At 44.4% G+C, this 21,257-nt stretch overlaps 1 protein-coding gene across 1 annotated transcript in view; it reads left to right on the forward strand.

The window, feature by feature from the left end:
- LOC147728485 (uncharacterized) overlaps positions 1-21,257 on the forward strand; it is a 310,726-nt gene that overhangs the window by 45,831 nt on the left and 243,638 nt on the right. The window contains exon 2 of the mRNA XM_086962261.1: positions 16,076-16,137. Coding sequence (XP_086818387.1) covers positions 16,076-16,137 — 62 coding nt within the window. The remainder of the gene's footprint in view (positions 1-16,075; positions 16,138-21,257) is intronic.

Raw genomic sequence — 21,257 nt, forward strand, 5'->3', positions numbered from 1 at the left:
AAACAGCCGTTCTCCTAGTGAGTTTCACATTGTTACATTTAGGAAGAATGTTGAAGAGTAGTATTTGGAAAATCTGAAGCCATTTTTCTACAAACTCTCAATCAGACTTGGATGGAAAAAAAAAACCTGAAGAATGTACAAACTGAAAACCAATTTTTGTCTGTATAGCATCAACAGTAACGCTTGAGTCAGCTTTGTGTCAAGCCGCCATTTTCATTCAATCAATAGCGTCCCCCTGCACACATTCAGGGACCTGGTCGTGTCTTCAGACGAAACGGATTGTAGGAAAAGAAGCAGAAAGGAAAAGGAAAAAAGTTCCGCCGGACCTCGGGAGCCGGCCGCCTATGTCATGTGCCACCTTTGGCCACACCAGGGCAATAGTGAAGCTGCAGCAGGTGCAAATAAGCTTCAGACAGTCTTACAATAGGCATGGGCGGAAAATCCGTTCCGCTCGCGGATTTTGCGGATTTTCGGGAAATCCGCAATCCGCGAGATTTGCGAATTTCCTGAAAAATCCGCAAATCCGCGAGCAGCGGATTTTGCTCGCACTGCTCGCACTGTTCGCGTGAGTTCGCGCCCCGCGAATAAGTGCGAAATTGCAGAAATACGATTTTAGCAAAACTGAAAGTAACTACTTACCAGGTTCAAAAGTTCAGGCTCATCATTAGTAGCCATTTCCTGTAGTGCTTCCTGAGGGGCCCCTCCAGAGTTCAGTTGCCAGTTGCAACTATTATGTGACCCTGCTCTGAACCTCAGAATAGTTACACATATGCCACAAAGGTCCTGAATTACAGCTAAGGGAGACAAGCAGGAGCCAGGCTGGAAGTTAAAATCCATTAATCAGCCCCTAATTCATTATTGTCAGTTGGGGCAGGGCAGGTGTTGTAACTAATTTTGCAACAATGAAAGCACTTAGCAAGTGCAAAAGATCACTAATCAGGGCGCACTAAGGAAGCAGGTGCCAGCTAAAAAAATATTCTGTGACACATTAATCAGCCCCAAATTAATTCAGGTCACTTGAGGCAGGGAAGGTGTGCTTTGCTTTGCCAAAAATAATGTACACTGGACAACCAGAGGGTGTGGTGATGAAACAGAGGGTGGCATGGGTGGGCCAGAGGGTGGCATGAGTAGTCAGAGAGTGGCAGTGGTGACAGAGAGTGGCAGTGATGAAGAAGAGTGTCCCAAACAGGTTGGACACGTAGAAACAACAAGTTCGCAAAACTTGCGACCCGACAGGTAAGTTCGCAAATTGCGAAATTGTAAAAACCCTCGCGAACTGGCAGAAACACGGGCGAACACAAAAAAAAAAAAAAATCCGCAAATTCGCGGGAATTCGCGGATTTTGCGGATTGCGAGTTTGCAAATCCGCAAATTCGCGGATTGCCAATCCGCAAAATCCGCTCATGCTTATCTTACAAGCACTGCTCAGAACTCTCAACTGAGGCACTCAACATCCAGGACTTGCCATTCGGATCTTGGCGCCTTGTGCTGGTTCCGACCTATTCACACATCGGTCCACTACTGACATCACCTCATAAGCCAACGGGGCACCCCACGCCGACTTTCGGCGCAGCATTGTAGGATGGCCACACCAGTGCGGCAACTTGCTGGACACAACCTCGGTGCCATCCGGATCTCGGCGCGTTCGACTCACTGTACCGCAAGAGTGACCGGAACTCAGCTGGACACGCCATCTTTCGGCGCAGCATTGTAGGATGGCCACACCAGTGCGGCAATTTACTGGACACCACCTCGGTGCCATCCGGATCTCGGCGCGTTCGAGTCACTGTACCGCAACAGTGACCGCAACTCAGCTGGACACGCCGTCTTTCGGCGCAGCATTGTAGGATGGCCACACCAGTGCGGCAATTTGCTGGACACCACCTCGGTGCCATCCGGATCTCGGCGCGTTCGAGTCACTGTACCGCAACAGTGACCGCAACTCAGCTGGACACGCCGTCTTTCGGCGCAGCATTGTAGGATGGCCACACCAGTGCGGCAATTTGCTGGACACCACCTCGGTGCCATCCGGATCTCGGCGCGTTGTGCTGCCTTCGGCCTATTCGCACATCGGTCCGCTACTGACGCCGCCTCACGTGCCAACGGATTTTCTACGCTTTTTGTAGCCCTATGCCGCATAACAGGTCATGTGACTTGTTTATAAAACTTTTCATTGGTTCATTTTACTTTTGCTTTCCTAAAGATGGAAGGCTTGGTCATATGACCTAAAAATAACACTTTTCATTGGTTTAGAACATTTTTTTTTCCCAAACGATGAAAGCCCCACCTTGTTTCTGGATCATTCAGACTGAAGCTGGCGTCAGCATGAGAGCACCACCATCTCGTGGCTCCGTCGTGGTCATTCCGCGAGCAATCATGGCAGCCGCTCCCCACCGGAAGCCTGCGGGAGTCGGGGGCCCCCAAGACTTTTGTAGAATCTTCACGGCTGAGGGGACGCTTTTCGAGAATGGAGCCCAAGCCCTAGCAGGCAAGCGTCCGAGTTCCAAGGTGTCCCAGGGCCATTTCAGTGGACCAGGCCCAAAACCGAGGAGCCGTCCGCCATTTTAAGAGCCATGTGGCAGCCGCCTATCGCTGCACTGCAAGAGTGGGAGCAACTCAACAACATGGTGAGCGAGACGCTGTAGCCGCAAGAGCGGGCGCAACTCAGCTAGATGGCCGCCACCTGGGGAGGCCCGTTCACGCCGCCTCCCCCACGCCCCCCCCCCCCCGGGCCGCCGCACGCCAATTTTCGGAGCAGCATTGTAGGATACCAAAACCAGTGCGGCAGTTTACTGGACATCACCTGGGTGCCTGTCGTACATGTTGTGTCAGCCATGGGACACTGGACACAGTCCCATCAACATCTCAACGCGTTCTGCTGCCTTGGGACTATTCGCACAACAGACCGCTACTGACGAGGCCTCCCCCCGCACCACCCGGGACGCCCCACGCTGTTTTTCTGTGCTGCATTGTAGGATCCCAAAACCAGTGCGGCACCCAGGCGACATCACCTGGGTGCCGTCCAGAACTCTGCACGTTGTGCTGCCTTGGGACTATTCGCACAAAAGACAGCTTCTAACCATTGTTGCTTTTTGAGTTGAAAAATGTTTAAATGTTTTTAGTTTTTGTTCCGTTCATTATAGTTAAAAGTTAATAAAGTTTTATAATCTTACTTTGTTGGAGTGTTATCTATTTTTTTAAAAACGGGTGAATAGGGCCTTGAATCGGGTTATTATCATGTGTGGGCTTTGGAAGTGTGCTGCTGCAGGATCGGACATTTCAAACTCAAATGCACGTTCTTTTTCTTACCTTTCCGAAGCATGGAGCGCAATAGCAGGCAGAGAAAGGGTGATGCACGTGTTGAACACTACCTGACCTGGCAAGTTGCTGGCAGTGCCCCCCCGCCCGCTCCTGAAAGAGGGCACACACACACCGCCGCCCCGAGTACTTCACAAATCTTTAAAAGACCATGCGCTTGTTCATGAGGCTTAAATGGTTTATCACCTCTTCTAGAACCCCTGCATCGACCCTCTGACGTTTCCTGGAAAAATTACCATGTAACACAATACCAAGCCCTGTCAGCTGAAACCCCCAAGGAATCGTGGGGCATATTATCAAGGGGGTTTATCTCCGCTTTTTTGGCTTTAAAAGCCATGAAAGCGGAGATAAAATTATCTCCCTATTACCAAGCTGTCGCTAACACCAGTTAGTGACAGCTGAAAGGAGATAGCGACCATCTTGGGCCCCGCTTTGCATGTCAGTGATACTTATCACTAATGACATGCAAAGTGGCGTGCCAAGATGTTAGCGACTGGAAACAGTCCCTAACATCGCTATCTCCTATTACCAACTTTTGGAGATATTCGCGCTAAGCGCGAATATCTCCAAAATCTAACACCTGCCCTGAGCAGTTCTTAGCCATGTTATCCAATGGGAGGTGGATAACATGGCTAAGAGCATTTGCTCGATAATACATGAATATCGCTGACTTTTCTGCGATAATAGCAAGGTTTATCTGCGATAAAAATCGCCGATGTGCGGCGATAATTTTTGTCTCTAAACAAGTTAGAGACAAAAATTATCGCTAGTTGTTCGTAATATGCCCCCGGGTTTTTGCTTGCAGAAATCGGGAGGCGGGAGACTAGCACTGAAATCAGTAGTCACACGCCTGAATCGGGAGGGTTGGCATGTCTGAATTCTCTACAGCTGGGGCCATAAACTACATCCGCAGGGGTAGGTGATAGCCTGGGACCAGCCTGGCATCTAAAATGGCTGCCGTGCACGACAAAATTGTGGCATTGGAAAAAAGGCAAGATGGCGCAGCCGCTGGAAGAGATGTATCAACATATATCAGCCTCCTCAGCCACCCTCAGGAAACATAGGGGATTAGGATACGTCTCCCGCACTCCCTTATACCTAGTAATTTAATTAACGAAGCACAAAATGGCGAATTCCCGTTTCGCTACCAGTTTGCGGCCCAGTTCGCGGCCCGTGAAGCGCTTCTACCGTGAAAAATCATTTTTTCTTTTATTTTCCCCACGGGACCCTTTAATAACCCCAACAACATTCCTAGGGGGTCAAGAGGGTGATACTTTGCCCCCTTTCATTAAATTCCCCCTTCGTTTTTCACCTCTTCTTCTCTCTCGATCCTACCGAGAGACAAGATGGCGGCCGCTCCGGACTGTCACGCAGCAAAAAAAAAAAAAGCTCACGCACAGCCGCTGGAAGAGATGTATCAACATATATCAGCCTCCTCAGCCACCCTCAGGAAACATAGGGGATTAGGATACGTCTCCCGCACCCCCTTATACCTAGTAATTTAATTAACGAAGCACAAAATGGCGAATTCCCGTTTCGCTACCAGTTTGCGGCCCAGTTCGCGGCCCGTGAAGCACTTCTACCGTGAAAAATCATTTTTTTTTTCTTTTCCCCACGGGACCCTTTAATAACCCTAACAACATTCCTAGGGGGTCAAGAGGGGGATACCTTGCCCCCTTTCATTAAATTCCCCCTTCGTTTTTCACCTCTTCTTCTCTCTCGATCCTACCGAGAGACAAGATGGCGGCCGCTCCGGACTGTTTAGAATGTTGACAGACACCGGAGAGCCAATCAGCTTTCTGCGCGCAAAGTTCCGAAACGCGAAAAGTAAGCGGACCGGATCGCTGCCCGGAGCGCTGTTACAGATATATATCTTGATTTAAACGTTAATTTCTCAAAATCCACTGAAGCACATATATTGAGACCTAGCAAAGGCACATCGGGCTAACAGTCCCTACAATTTTGCCAAGTTTCGTGCAAATCCATTCAGCCGTTCGAGCTAAAAGTGAGTCCAACCGCCCTATGGAAAAATGAATGGGGAAAACGCGTTTTGGGACCCCCCTTTTTTCTCGGCCCCCCCTTGACGAAACCCCACCAAATTTTCAGGGGCTGCTCAGAAACAAAATGTGCCATTTTCCTGAAAATTTCAGCCGATTCCGTCCACAAACGCCAAAGTTATTAGACATAGAATTTTCAAAAATCCCATAGGGAAAAAATCCTAACTATATATACCTACTGGCGACCGCCAGTAGGTAATATATATATATATATATATATATATATATATATTCACTGAAAAAAACCATAGGTTTCACACCAGTTATAGTTAGGAATTGGCATTTAAAAAACCTATTAAATTCACTAAAAAAACGTAGGTTCCACACCAGTTATAGTTAGCTGGAAATTTTACTCTCATAAAACCATTGAAATTCCCACGTTATAGTTAGTTGGACTCACTATAACTTGCGCGTGCAATGCACTGCTGATGATGTCACATATTACATCACTCATGACATGGTCAGTGACATCACTCATGACATCACTGATGACACCATCCAGTGAATGTGTGTCTTTTAAAAAAATAAATATGTGTTATATATGTATATGTAAAAGTTGATGGAAGAATAAATGTTTAAATAAGTGTTTACATGGATGCTTTTTAAAAAAAAATTGATTGGTTAACTGGTTTATTGAGTGTTTGTTAGTGAATACATATATTAGAGAGTAATGTTTAAATATTTAAATATATGTGTTAGTGTTTCACTTTGTGTGTAAGTGGCTGCATGGGTTGGTGAGTAGCTACATGTGTAGGTATTTGGGTTATTAGATGTTTTTTTTAGTATCAGTATGAGTGTTTATATGGTTTGGTGGGGTATTACTTAGCACATAGATGCACAAATGACTGACTCTCTCTTTGTATGTGTTTTGAAGACGGTATATGTGCAGGACTGTATGGGTGGATGAATGTGTATATGTGTATGTTAGTGAGTGAATGACTGTCTCACTAGTGTCTTTAATAGTAATTACATATGTTTTAATGTAGTATATGTGAATATTGATGTATATAAGTGAGTATATGTGAGACTAAGGGATTGTAAGAGTTCCTGTTTAAATAAGTATGTGTTTCTATAAGTGATTGTTTAAGAGAGTAAGTATGTGTAAGGTTCCTTAGAAGTAAGGTGGTAGTGTGTGTATAGCTGTATATGCAAATACATGGAGGTTCAATAGTTTATTTGCATGTGTGAGTATGTGTGAGAGTATCTTTTGGATGACTGTCGGTGTGTAACAGGATATATATGTGTATCATTATATTTGATGAGTGAGTATACGTATGAGTGATTATATAGAACTGTCGGTGAATGAGTGGATGTGTATATAGATGGTGGAATTATTGAATTGGTTGTTGTAACTGGTATGGGTATCTCCATTTTTTTGAAAATTTTAGTTTCTATTTTTGAATATGTGTTTTAAGGGTTACATTACAGTGAAAGGAGGTCTGTCACTGTATCACAAGGATGGTGTCATCAGTCATGTCATGAGTGATGTCACTGACTATATCATGAGTGATGTAATATGTGACGTCATCAGCAGTGCATTGCACTGTTATAGTGGAAACCTACGTTTTTTTAGTGAATTTAATAGGTTTTTTAAATGCCAATTCCTAACTATAACTGGTGTGAAACCTATGGTTTTTTCAGTGAATTTCATAGGTTTTTTAATAGCAAATCTCTATAGGTATGAAATGTAATATTTTTTATTACGAATTTTATATTGTATATTTATGTAATATTTTGAACAAAATTTTTTTTTTGCCCCGGTGCGCTCCCGGGGCGCATACCGATGCGCTCACCGGTAAGCGCAGTGCAGTGCTGTGGTGCGCCCCGGGGCGCGTACCGGTGAGCTTCCCGTTAGCGCTATTTCCGTGAACGAAAACAACATCATGACGTATCGCGTAGCCGCGTGATGCGTCATATGACGCACAGCGTAAGCGCACCCGGAAGCTCGCGAGCGCATACGATCGCAAAACGTCTTGGCGCGCTTACGCTACGCGCCCCGGGGCGCGTAGCGTAAGCGCATCGGGTCATGTGACCTGAAAATAACACTTTTCATTGGTTCACAACACTTTTGGTTTCCAAATGATGAAAGCCTGCTTATGTGACTTGAAAATAACACTTTTCATCGGTCCAGAACAGTTTTGTTTTCCAAATGATGAAAGCCCCCACCTTTTTTCCTTATTCTGACTTTGTCCTTTGACTGAGAAAGACCTGTTTTGAGATCTGTCTCTAATCTTTTCCACATTAAAATGGCTACAGTAGCAGCAGCAGCTGGAGCATCTGCCCCACCACCACCACCATCAAAAAGACCACCAGAAGATCACATTGGTGGTCAAGAAGAAGAGGAGGAAGATGATGAAGAGGAGGGACAGACAAGGCATTTCCTGCCTGAAGTTAATCAGCCCTACAAACCAAAAGAGCACTTCGTATGGCAGTTCTACAAAATCCCAAGGGGTTTCAAAAAAGTCAACGCTGCGAAGGTAACTTGTCTGATTTGTGATGCTGAGCTGTCCATGGGGAACCCTAACAAAAAATATTCCTTCGGGAATCATACCATGATTCGGCACATGATCCGTTGGCACCCAATCAACTATTCTGCTGCAGAGGTAAGGGACCTCTGCAGTAAGCTACCCCCATCACATCTAGACCTTCAACATCGAAAGAACCAACTCCATCGGGTTCAGAGGCAACAGAGACAATGCCTATCATACAACCAAAATTTAACGATTTTAAAATCATGTGCAAATATTGTGGAAAGGTAATTTGCTATGATGAGCAAAGTATAAAACTTATCATCTGTGCTGGGGATAACCATAAGTGCCCGAAAAATCCCTAATTTTTTCTGGTTTTTTTTTGCTCCAGTTGAGCCATTTACAATTCCCTGTTTTTTGTTTCTCCCCATAAAAAACTACAAAAAAATATAAAACTGTTCAGAAAACCCCAAAAAAGTAAAAAATGTTCCAAAAAACAATAAAAAAATATAAAACAACAAAAAGAAGAAAAAAACAGTTCTTTTTAGAACTACCTCCAATTTTTTAAAAAAGACTAAATTTTTTAAAAACTCTGTCATTCTTTTTTCCCCATGGTACACTCCCCGGTACACTCCCCAGTGCGCGTACCAGGCGCTCCCCTGCGCAAATCGAAAAAAAAGTAATTTTTTTTTTGCCCCGCGGGGCCCTTTTATGGCCCCCACATCAATCCTAGGGGTTCCGGGGGTTCTACCCTGCCCCCTTTTGGTCATTTCCCCCTTTGTTTTTGCCACCTCTTGTGTCTCGATCCTACCGAGACACAAGATGGCGGCCGCTCCGGACTGTTTGGAATGTTTACAGACACCCGAGAGCCAATCAGCTTTCCGCGCGCGAACTCGCGTTGCGCGCTGTACGCTCCCCGTTGCGCGTACCGGGGCGCGCTTACAGATATATATATTTTTTTTAACCTAAATTACTCAAAATCCTCTGGAGCACATTTCTTGAGACCCAGCAAAGGCACATCGGGCTACCAGTCCCTACAATTTTGCCAAGTTTGGTAGAAATCCATTCAGCCGTTCGGGCTAAAAGTGAGGTCGACCGCCCTATGGAAATTAACATGGGGAAAACACGTTTTGGGACCCCCCTTTTATCTTGGCCCCCGCTTGACGAATCCCCCGAAACTTTCAGGGAAGGACCGAAGTGCCGCGAGGCAAATTTGAGGAAATGTTCAGGCAGATTCCTCAATCGGCGCCAAAGTAATTCCCAATAGAATGTTGAGATTTTGCATTGAAAAAATCCTAACTATAACTACCTACTGGCGACCGCCAGTAGGTAATATATATATATATATATATATATATATATATATACAAGCTCACTCTCTCCCGGTCCCGGGTGAGAAAATAAAGACTGCACACATGGGGGATCTATGATTTCAAACAGCAACTTTACTCGCACAGACGCGTTTCGGAAGCCGCGCTTCCTTCCTCAATGTTGTTACATTGCAACGCGCACCACGGCGCCATTTTATTTCAAAAAGCACCACGGGTTTGAGTATAGGACATAGAGAGAGGACAGGCGCGCGAGCGCCATCTTCCTAGTACATGTAAGCCATAACATAGCACTAAGTAGATATTATTACCACATTATCTCTATGATAGTTCTAAAATTAGAACCAACATTTAAAGAAAAGGATGATGAAAAACATTACTCACAATTCACGCCGTGAATCGGCAAATAACCCCTCATAGGTTATTACGTGTGGGCAAAAAGTGAAATCTTGCAGTGGATCGGCCTGTGGCAACCAGCAAGGTTGCCTTTTCAATTGACAAAAGCCCAATACAATAAGCTGTCCCAAAAAAGTACCCTGTATTATTCATTACATTAAAATTGAAAATTACTGTGTAGTTAACAAAATCCTGCAAAATCCAGAAATCCAGAAATACACATAAGTCAAGCTTTATATTCATCAATAGATCTCGTCAATTTATCTAATAATAATGCCTCATCAATTGTAGAAAGAAAATCATAGCAAATAACAAATAACAAATTCATATACGGTTTTTGTGTATGTGGCCTCAGCCGGATTGATCGCTGCCCTCAATTACTATTGCCATATTGTTTAACTGCCTAAGTGTACTGCTAATTCTTCTCCACAATTAAGTCCCTCAAGGGCCTTGGTCTGACAATCTATAATATGTCGAGATTCTAATCTGCGGAGTTTCTGTAGCTTGTCTCCTCCCCTGATGTTTTCAGAAATTGCGTCCAAGCAATAGTACTGCAAGAGACTTCTGTCGCTATTGTGTTTGATGGAAAAGTGTCTTGCGACAGGATATGAGAAGTCTCTGTTAGCTATGGCCCTCATGTGTTCCAAAATACGCAATTTTACGGGATTAATGGTACTCCCTATGTACCTAAGCCCACATGGGCATTTAAGGCAGTAAACTGCAAACGGCGTGCTACAGGTTAGGAACTGGTTGATTTTCTTTTTCTGTCTGCACCCTGTGATGTTATATGTGTAAACCCTTTTACTATTGGCACAGGCCTTGCACCGTCCGCAAGGAAAAAAGCCCTTCACATCTTTGAGCTTTCCTGTCTTCGTTGGAATTGGTGACAAATGGCTCTGAACCAAAGTGTCTCTCAGAGAACGAGCTCTCTTGAAAGTGATTAGAGGGTTATCAGGCACGTCATTCCCTATGATATTGTCATTTTTGAGAATATGCCAATGTCTCTTAAGAATTGTTCTGAGTTGTTGGCAGTCCTGTGAATAGGGAGTGATCATTCTGAATTTCTCTATGTTAGTCATGGGTTTATTCTTTTTAGAGAATAGGGTGCTTCTCGATGGTATCCTAACCCTGTCAAGTGTATTTTGCAACAATATCTTACTGTACCCCCTAGATTCAAATCTCTCAATGCTCTCCTTAGCAGCAAGCTCAAGATCCTCATTGGTTGAACAGTTACGTTTCAACCGTAATAGCTCGCCATAGGGTATACTCCTGATAAGTTTCTGGGGATGACTGCTAGACGCATGCAGCATACTATTTCCTGCCGTTGGCTTTATGTATAGGGAAGTTTTGATCTTATTGTCCGTCACCTCCACTTTCAGATCTAGGCACACTGCCGCACTAGTACTGACCTGGCCAGTAAAAATCAGGTTACAATCATTGTCGTTTAGCACTGCAATATATTGCTGAGCTGTCTCAATTGAGCCATTCCACACTATACAAAGATCGTCTATGTAACGATACCATGAGACGATACAGTTAGACCATTGCTCTTTCTCAGGGGCCCAGGCCTCATGCTCCTCCCACCAGCCCACGAACAAATTTGCGTAGCTGGGGGCGAAGCAGGAACCAATGGCTGTACCGGAGAGCTGTCTAAATAAAGCATCCTGAAATAAAAAAAATGTATTATGAAGACAGAATGCAATTAACTCCATTAGCATGATGTTGTGTTGGGCAATTGAAGGGTCTCTTTCCTAAAAAGTAATCAATCGCCTTCATCCCTTGCGCATGCTCAATGCTCGTGTAGAGGCTGGTGATATCAAGTGTCAGTATACAATAACCTGAATGCCTGTCAATAGATTAAATTTTTTTCGATAAAATCAGCAGTGTCACGAATGTATGATTTCAAGCCCAAAACAATTTCAAAAAGGAAATGGTCTAAAAACTTTGAGAGATTCTCGGTGAGGCTGCCCATAGATGAAATAATAGGGCACCCCGGTGGCTTGTCCATCCTCTTATGTACTTTGGGTAAGTAATAAAAGGTAGGGGTAACTGGATGTATTGTCTTGAGAAAAAGATATTCATCGGTCTCAAGCATTAGTTTGTCATGCCATTTTTTGAGTAGTTCATGCAGCTCATCGATCCTGGATTGGTATCGTTGTTTAGTAGTTGGTTCATAGCAGGTCACGTCTTGCAATTGGCGCATGTCCTATACTCAAACCCGTGTGTGCTTTTTGAAATAAAATGGCGCCGTGGTGCGCGTTGCAATGTAACAACATTGAGGAAGGAAGCGCGGCTTCCGAAACGCGTCTGTGCGAGTAAAGTTGCTGTTTGGAATCATAGATCCCCGTGTGTGCAGTCTTTATTTTCTCACCCAGGACCGGGAGGGAGTGAGCTTGTATACATAGAGCGCGAGGCTCCGACGCGCTTGGACTGCACCCGTCAATAAGAGTGCCACGTATCTTGGGGCAGAGAGCGAGGATATATATATATATATATATATATATATATATATATATATATATATATATATATATATATCTCCACCACAAGAACTTGCCTGGAATGAGGGAACCACAATCAGGGAAATTCGATTTTGCAACTTTATTGATGATGAAAACAGCGAAGGTTCAGCTTGCTGCCTCCCAGAAATAATGTCCAGCCCTGACGCGTTTCGTGCTATCAGCCGCACTTCTTCAAAGGGGTAAGGACTTGCTGCCGATGAAACCAGTCATCTATCCCTGCACTCGTTTTTGCTTCCAAACCCCCACCGTAATGGGCGTGGCCATGAAAATGGCCCGATAGTTATTGTAGTGCAAGGGTTACCCTTGAGTGAGTTTCTTGTTTCATGTTCAATGCCCAAATTAAAATCCCCGTGGGTTGTGGGGTCCGGGTCACTGTTCAGACGCCACATTACATGGCATCACCGGCTTTTTCCTGTTCCATACATTCCAGGCAAGTTCTTGTGGTGGATATATATATATGTATATATATATATATATATATATATATATATATATATTCACTGAAAAACCCATAGGTTTCACACCAGTGTAGCTACTCACCAACCCATGCAGCCACTTATACACAAAGTGAAACACTGATACAAACATTTAAATATTTAAACAATACTCGCTAATATATGTATTCACTATGATACACTTAATAAGCCAGTTAACCAATCATTTTTTTTAAAAACATCCATTAAGACACTTATTTAAACATTTATTCTTCCATTGACCTTTACATATACATATATAAAACATGTTTATTTTTCAGAAAGGCACACATTTGGATGGTGTCATCAGTGATGTCATGAGTGATGTCACTGACCATGTCATGAGTGATGTAATATGTGATGTCATCAGCAGTGCATTACACGCGCAAGTTATAGTGAGTCCAACTAACTATAACGTGGGAATTTCAATGGTTTTATGTCAGTAAAATTTCCAGGTAACTATAACTGGTGTGAAACCTATGGTTTTTTCAGTGAATTTAATAGGTTTTTTAAATGCTAATTCCTAACTATAACTGGTGTGAAACCTATGTTTTTTTCAGTGAATTTCAAAGGTTTTTTTAATGCTAATTCCTAACTAAAAGTCTCACTTTATAAGTAAGACTGTTAGCACTCTAGTTGTTCGTTAGAACACTCTGGTACATACTATCATTGGGCTATAGTTGCGCTACATCTGGCTGATATTTGGGCTACATTTGTATTTTTTTGTCTCTGGTGGCCATCTTTGGGCTACATTGGGCTACATTGGGCTACATTTGGGCTCTAACATATATATAGCCCAATGTAGCCCAATATATATTTTTTAAAAGTTACTGGAGCATATATCTTGAGACATAGCAAACGCACATCGGGCTACCAGTCCTTACAATTTTTCATTTTTTATTTTTTTATTTTATTTTTTTTGCCCTGGAGCGCTCCCGGTGCGCGCCCCGGTGAGCGCCCCGGAAAGCGTAGTATTTTGAAGCGCCCCGGTGCGCGAACCGGGAAGCGTCCCGTTAGCGCCAATGTCGCGATCGAAAACAACATCGTGACGCGTCGCGTAAGCGTGACGTATGGCGTAGCCACGCGATGTGTCTTATGACGCGCTGCGTAAACGCACCAGGAAGCGCTCCGCGGCGCGGCTCGGAGCGCGTAACGTAAGCGCACCAGAGCGCGTAACGTAAGCGCATCGGGTCATGTGACTTGAAAATAACACTTTTCATTGGTTCCTAATAGTTTTTTTTTCCAAATGAGGAAAGCCCCCACCTTTTTTCCTCATTCTTACTTTCTTCTTTGAGAGAGCAAGAGCTATTTCTTTGTGAGAGACCAATAATGGCTACTCTACTTGCTGCTGCTGGTGCTCCAACACCACCACCACCACCACCACCAAAAGGACCACCACCACCTCTGCTTTTTGGTCGTGAGCAGGACGAAGAGGAGGAAAAGGAGCAGGAGGAGCAGGAGAGACAGTTCCTACCAGAGGAACCCCACCCATCTCATGTAAAAGAGCACTACATTTGGCAATTCTTTAAGTTTCCTGCAGGACTGAAGAAAGTTAATGCCCCTAAAGTAACATGTCTAATTTGCAAGAACATCCTTTCACGTGGCAATCCTGCTAAAAAATATAGTTTTGACAACCACACCATGCTTCGCCACATGGAGAGGTGGCACCCAAATAATTTGGCCCAAGCACAGGTGAGAGCTATGGCTGAAAACCCACAGACCCCTCATCCTAGCACCTCAAGTGCGGAATCATCTTTTGCAGCACCTGAAGGGCGTCAAATGGTGCCCAACATCCAACGCAAATTCTCAAACTTCAAAATAGTTTGTATTTATTGTGGGGCTACTATTACTTATGGTGAAAAAAGTATCACCTTAGTTAACAGAGCAGAAGAAAACCACAAGTGCTCTCACAAACGAAAGCAATAATTCTTTATTGGGTTTTTTTTGCTCCTGTTGAGCCATTTTCAAATCCTTCTGTTTTTTTTGAAGTACTAAAAAAACAAAAAAATATATAAAATTGTTTTGAAAAACCAAAAAAAGTAAAAAATGTTCACACAAAAAAAATATATAAAACAACAAAAACAATTTAAAAAAAAGTTCTTTTCAGAACTACTTCCCATTTATATAAAATGACTTACATTTTTAAACTCTGCCATTCTCTTTTCTCCCCGGTGCGCTCCCCGGTGCGCTCCCCAGTGCGCGTACCGGGCGCTCCCCCCACGCAAATCGAAAAAAAATGTTGGTTTGTTTTGCCCAGAGGGACCCTTTTATAGCCCCCACATCAAACCTAGGGGGTCAGGGGGGTCTACCCTGCCCCCTTATGGTCATTTCCCCCTTTGTTTTGGCCACCTCTTGTGTCTCGATCCTACCGAGACACAAGATGGCAGCCGCTCCGGACTGTTTCGAATGTTTACAGACACCCAAGAACCAATCATCTTTCTGCGCGCAAGTCGCGTGGCGCGCCCGGAGCGCTCCCCGGTGCGCGTACCGGGGCGCGGCCATAGATGTATATATTTTTTTAACCTAAATTACTCAAAATCCACTGAAGCACATATCTTGAGACATAGCAAAGGCACATCGGGCTACCAGTCCCTACAATTTTGCCAAGTTTGGTGGAAATCCATTCAGCCGTTCGGGCTAAAAGTGAGGTCGACCGCCCTATGGAAATTAACAAGGGGAAAACACGTTTTGGGACCCCCCCTTTTATCTCAGCCCCCGATTGACAAATCCCCCCCAAACTTTCAGGGAAGGACCGGGGCGCCGCAAGGCCATTTTGAGGAAATTTTCAGGCAGATTCGTCAACCGGCGCCAAAGTTATTCCAAATAGAATTTTGAGATTTAACATTGAAAAAAATCCTAACTATAACTACCTACTGGCGACCGCCAGTAGGTAATATATATATATATATATATATATATATATATATATATATATATATATATATATATATATATATATATATATATATATATATATATATATATATATATATATATATATATATATATATATGTTTTTTTTAATTAAAGGAAGCACATTAAATGTTCTTACATCTCATATGTGGATTAAATCTTATTTCTATGTCTGATAAAAAAATAGCGTGTCTCTTGTGTTACAATTTCGTCACTAAGAGGTTTACATTTCCCTTTTTTGACATGAAAATCCATAATTATAGTACATATCCTTTTTTTGCTGCTCTTTTTAGCCCAGGGGGATCCCTTTGCAAGCCTTCTGTTTAAAAACAAAGCTAGACAGCAGCGTGTGAGTCTGCTATAAGTGTATATGTGAAAGTGTTTCATAGTCATGGCCAGCTCTGAACAGTGAATCGGTGTTTTATGAATATTGCACTTTATGTGCGTCGCAGTGTTTTCAAGTCACTGCCTACCTGTTCTTTCTTTTGGCTTGTTAATGCTTCAGTTAATGTGTCAATTATAATGTTGCCTGCCAGTGCCATTTAATAATTACCACAGCAAAGCACAAATAAAGGTTTCTATGCACTTCTGTGTTCACAGGGTCTTTCTGGTGACCAGACTTCGCCATTTACCTGGATTTTTCAACTGTGCCCCAGACCGAGGTAAATGCAGTAATGTGTCATCTATATTACTCTAAATCGAGGCATGAATAAGTGCCCCTTAATATAGTTTCATAAAGAAATGGAATTCAACATTCATCACACGGGCATTGGCCCAATGCTCCCACCTAGTGGCCATACGCAATTATACAGCTTTGGGTAGACAGGCGCTGAGGGCAACTTGGTGTGTGAGAAGTTACGCCTAAGTGATTAGATGACATGAAAAGGGACGTACAAAGCTGCTAAGGGGATTGCAGGTTGCTTAACTCGTCGTAAGTGCTCCTCCTGAACTGAACTCTGAATATGTGTGGTCCTTAATTAGCAAGGGGTGGTGCATGATGTAGAGTATGTGGATGGATGGATGGGTTATGTAGTTCGCGCAAACGCAGACATTTTAAGTTGTTGCAGTTTCATATAGTAGAAAATCGGCACAATGGCATAACGGCCATTTTGCACCAGATTTTATTACAAAACCGGAGACTCATATTATTCCTACTGTTTATTTTGTTAGCACTTTCAAAGCAAACTACAGTTCCCATAACCCTGCTCTCCCAGGCAGGAAGTAACAACAAAGAACAATCATGAACATTATAAATATGGCAGTCCATAAACCACTTCCTCTTTTGTTGAAGCTCCCCCAAAAAAGCTCTATAGTCCTTGTCAAAACGGAAAAAACAACAGAAATCCAAGAAGTAACTACACGAGTTCTTCTTTTCCACGTACAGCATGTCATCCGTCTGAAATGAGTGTGCTTCTCCATGTCATCCATTTCTTGACGTCTCAGATTGTCGTCTGGTTGGTTGTGACTTGCACTAGCACCAATCAAAAGGTACAGGTTACGACCATTACTAGGGTGAGGAACCACAGTGGGGTCATAATACTGAGCCCCTTTGCCTTTGATAAAATCAGGACTCTCCTTCACCAACTGCCTAGGAGATGCTGCAATTGTATTACAAGCCTGGATGTTCATATTATGCACGTTCAACGCATATTTATTTAAACTGTCATCACTGCATGCTGAATGGGTTAAGTACTGTGTAGAATCCACGCACAGTGGGTCAATGTAAAGGTAATCTGCGCCTAGGAGGAGACTGACAGCAGTGTGTCCAGAGATTTCTTCTGAGCTCCAAGGCTGAACACTCTTACAAGTGCTGTTGGACAATGTTCCTGAGGGAGAAAGGGAAATGCTGCAGGGAGATGATTCGGGAACTGTACCTGCAGGAGAGAGCTGTCCAGAAAGGGAAGACTAAAGCCAACAGAGAGATGTGCGGAAGACTGCGCCATGTACACTGCAAGGCGCGGGGGAGGAGTTGCACTGTTAGGAACAGGGGAAAGTTTCCCCCCATCCCTGAATGCCTCAGTGTGCATTCTACTAATTTCCTCCAACTTGGTCCAGCGTGGCTGTTTTCAGATCTGGACCCTTACATGTAATCTAGTCTTAGTGTTCCATGTCGAATGTACTGGTGACTGTTTCCAGAAGCCACAATGTCACCACACACTGGAATATGTGAGAGGCAAGTACCCTCTAGAAACTATCACCTTCTCAGGAGGAAAAAGCCAAATGCATAAAAATCCTACTTGCTGGACGAAGACTTCAGAGGGTTGAAGAAAACCAGAAGTCCATGAACCCAATTGTGCAATTCTTCAGGAGCAATAAGCCAAGATCAGCAAGATGAGGGAACAAGGAAAAAGGCAAAGGAACATGACTTTGTTGCGAAGCAACCTCCCGCCAGACTGAAGCCTTTACGTAGTAAAAGAACAAGAAAAGGAAATTACATCAAACGTTACATGACAGGAAACACAAAGGATTGGGAAAACCAGATGCAATCAAGAAAGAAACAGCCATATAGGAAAATTTAAAGAAATAGGAACAAAAACCTGAACTGGACTAGCTGTGGTGCAATTTTAAATAGCAGTTGCAAACCCTCTGGCAGGTGATTGACAATTTATTGAGTCAGAGTAGCAAGGAGCAGCAGCCATGAGCTCAGGAACATGAGAGAAGGCAGTCCCAGGTGCGTGAAACTTACAGCATACAGCTGCGGGCTTCATATGGAAATTCCAGAGACCCAGGATTTATGAGACTACGCAAGGTACTGTGGTCCATGGATGCTCAGTCAGCCGAGATGCCACAGTTGCAACAGGCTTTTGCTCAAACTCTACACAAGCATTGTTGAACAGTTGCTCTGGGGTTGCAGAGTTGCTCTCCCAGCAAAATCTGCTAAGAGTACCCCTGCCCTTGTGTGACGGGGGTGCAGGAGAATGCTGACTGCTCCCAAGGTGCTCTAGAACTGACTTCAAAACTTGACTGGGGTTGCGGTGCTGCAACATGCAACTTTAACTTTGATGTCTAAGAACTTGTATGCCCCCTGGCCCATTACCGTCTTTGGCCAGATTTCATGATGCACAGACACAATGTGCATCTGCAGCAACCCAAAAAAGACTCCCACTTACATGTACACACTCAAGCAAAGGCCATCTGACCTGTATCAGGGTGGGTTTTCCATTCATCTGTTTGGGGGATTTCTGGATCAGGAAGAGGCACATACGCATCCTTAAATAAGGGGCAATGCTGAGCTGAGAAGGTTTTAGTGAGCACACGTTTGAGTGCCATCAACAGAGACCTCTCTGCTCCTTAGTGCAAGTGCTTGCATTCCCCACCTGCTGCTGAACTGTGAACATTTAGACTCAGTGGGGACCACAAGAGCACCCCGAATAGAGGGAAAGACAGTGCTAGTTTCTGGCAACCCGTAAACATTACTTACCTGAGGCTAATAAATTAGGAGGTACATCTTCACAGGGAAAAGAATCTCATGCAGAGGCCTGGGTGGAAGAACGTGAGATATTACTCCCTCCTCATTTACACTCAGAAAATGTAACAGCATTTCTACTACAGTGACACTCTGACCTTACCTCTTCCGTTACCAGTTTTCAGATGTACTTTTTTCACTTGTGGTGATTAAGCTGTATGTAAACAAAAGAACTTGTCTTCATATGACCAAGTTCTGGTTGGACAGTTGTCCATCAAATGTTACTCACCTTGCGCTGACCTCTGAGACTTTAGCCCACACCACCAACCTAAGTAAGAATTTGACAGCTCTTCTTTACTAGTCTGAGGTTCAAGTGCGAAAAAGCTGTACTTGGAGCTCAGTTTTGGGTTCAATAGCAGGGTGACCATAGGACAGCAGAGGTGAGAGGATCCACTTGCCAGAAATGGAGCCCAGATTTCCTGAATGTGTTTTGGACTCAGAACAAATTGCCACAGTTTCTAAGCCTGAAGATGTCATTGAAGACGTAAAAAAAGTGGGGATCTCCTCTAGATCCGCTCCCCATGCCTCTGTTAGAGGCCACCGAAGAAACGCAACACAAACTCAAGCTCAAAAGGGAGGAATACAGGGCCATCGCCACAGACATGGCCAAAACTTTAGGGAGATAAAAGGAGGGCAGGATCTACGATCTGGGTGACAAAGCCGGCAAGCTTCTTGCCTGGCTTGATAGGTGAGACCTGGTGAACCGCTTGGTTCCGGAGCTTGTAGACGAACAGGGGGTTGTCATAACAGACCCGCAGGTGATTGCAAATGAGTTTGCCGACCATTACCACAGAGTATACTGTTCTAGCACTGAACTGCCAGAAGAGGACTCGGAAACACTGCTCGCGGACATACAACTTCCTGCTCTGTCGGCCGACGAGCGGGAAACCCTAGACGGCGCTTTTACAAATTATGAGATCGCGCAGGCGATAAGAAACCTGCAATCTGGTAAGGCGTCAGTACCAAATGGTTTACTTTACAAACTAAAACCGGACTCTATTGCCACCCACCTGCCTGCAATATTCGAGGAAAGCAGGGATAATGGGAGACTTCCTTATGATCAGCGGGTAGCTGCCCTAGTGACCATCAATAAGGAAGGTAAGCCAAGGGACAGGTGCTCAGCATATAGACCTGTCTCTCTACTAAATGTAGAACCCAAGATCTTGGCCAAACTGTTGGCGACCCCATTAACCCCAGTTCTTAGTAAGCTGGTACACCCTGATCAATCAGGCTTTATGCCCCATCGCAACACTGCCCTGAACTCGAGACGGCTCCATGGGGTGCTGGGCAGGATCGACACGATCCAAGAATCGGTGGTGGTGGTGTCTCTGGATGCCACAATGGCATTTGACACCATCGAAGCCCTTATCTCTTTGCGGTCCTGAAAGAGCAAGGTTTCAGACCCAAATTTATTGGGTGGGTGCAGCTGTTGTACAGCGAGCCCTTGGCTCAAGTAGTAGTCAACAACAAAAAGTCGGAAGTGTTTGAGCTGAGCCGTGGGACACGTCAGGGTTGCCCGTTGTCCCCATTATTATCTGCTTTCTCCCTCGAGCTGCTAGCGGCATGGATCCGTCGAGACCCAACAATACGGGGCCTCAAGTGGGCAGACACATGGAAAGATCGTATCTCCCTCTATGCTGATGACATTCTGCTATAGCTTTCCTCCCAGAGAGTGCTTCGCTCCTCAACGCCATTAACATATTTACGAATTTTGGGAAGAACTCTGGTTATAGGGTTAACTGGGCCAAGTCAGTAATCTAGGTCCTCAGTGGTGCTCCCCCCACCCCCCTAAGAAACTGTCCAATCCAGGTGGTACAAGACGGCTTCTGGCATCTGGGAGTTTACATTTCAGCAGACCCAAAGACTAGACATGCACATAATCTGCTGCCCCCTCTCCAGCGATTGAAACAAGACGTTGCACACTGGAGGACGCTCCTATTGTCACTGCTGGGACGGGCAGCGCTTTTTAAAGTGATGGCTTTGTCCCGTTTCTTGTATGCCCTACAGAACCATCCGGATACAGTTCCAGCACCTTACTTTAAAGACATCAAAAGCCTCCAGCGAGAGCTGCTTTGGGAGGGCAGACCTCGTATAGCCTTATAGAAGCTAGTGCGATCATGGTATGATGAAGGCATTGCTCTCCCTGATATACAAAAATAATACTGGGCTGCTCACCTGGCTGCAATTAATCATTGCACATATTGGTGCGACGACCCAGGGTATAGGAAGGACAAATGGCAACTTCCAAAGGGTAACTTTAATAGGGCTCCCTACTCCTATACTAAAAGTTCCCACTCACTGGGCCTACCCAACATG

The sequence above is a fragment of the Lissotriton vulgaris genome, chromosome 3_1 (genome assembly GCF_964263255.1).
Source record: "Lissotriton vulgaris chromosome 3_1, aLisVul1.2, whole genome shotgun sequence".
Lineage (NCBI taxonomy): Eukaryota > Metazoa > Chordata > Amphibia > Caudata > Salamandridae > Lissotriton > Lissotriton vulgaris.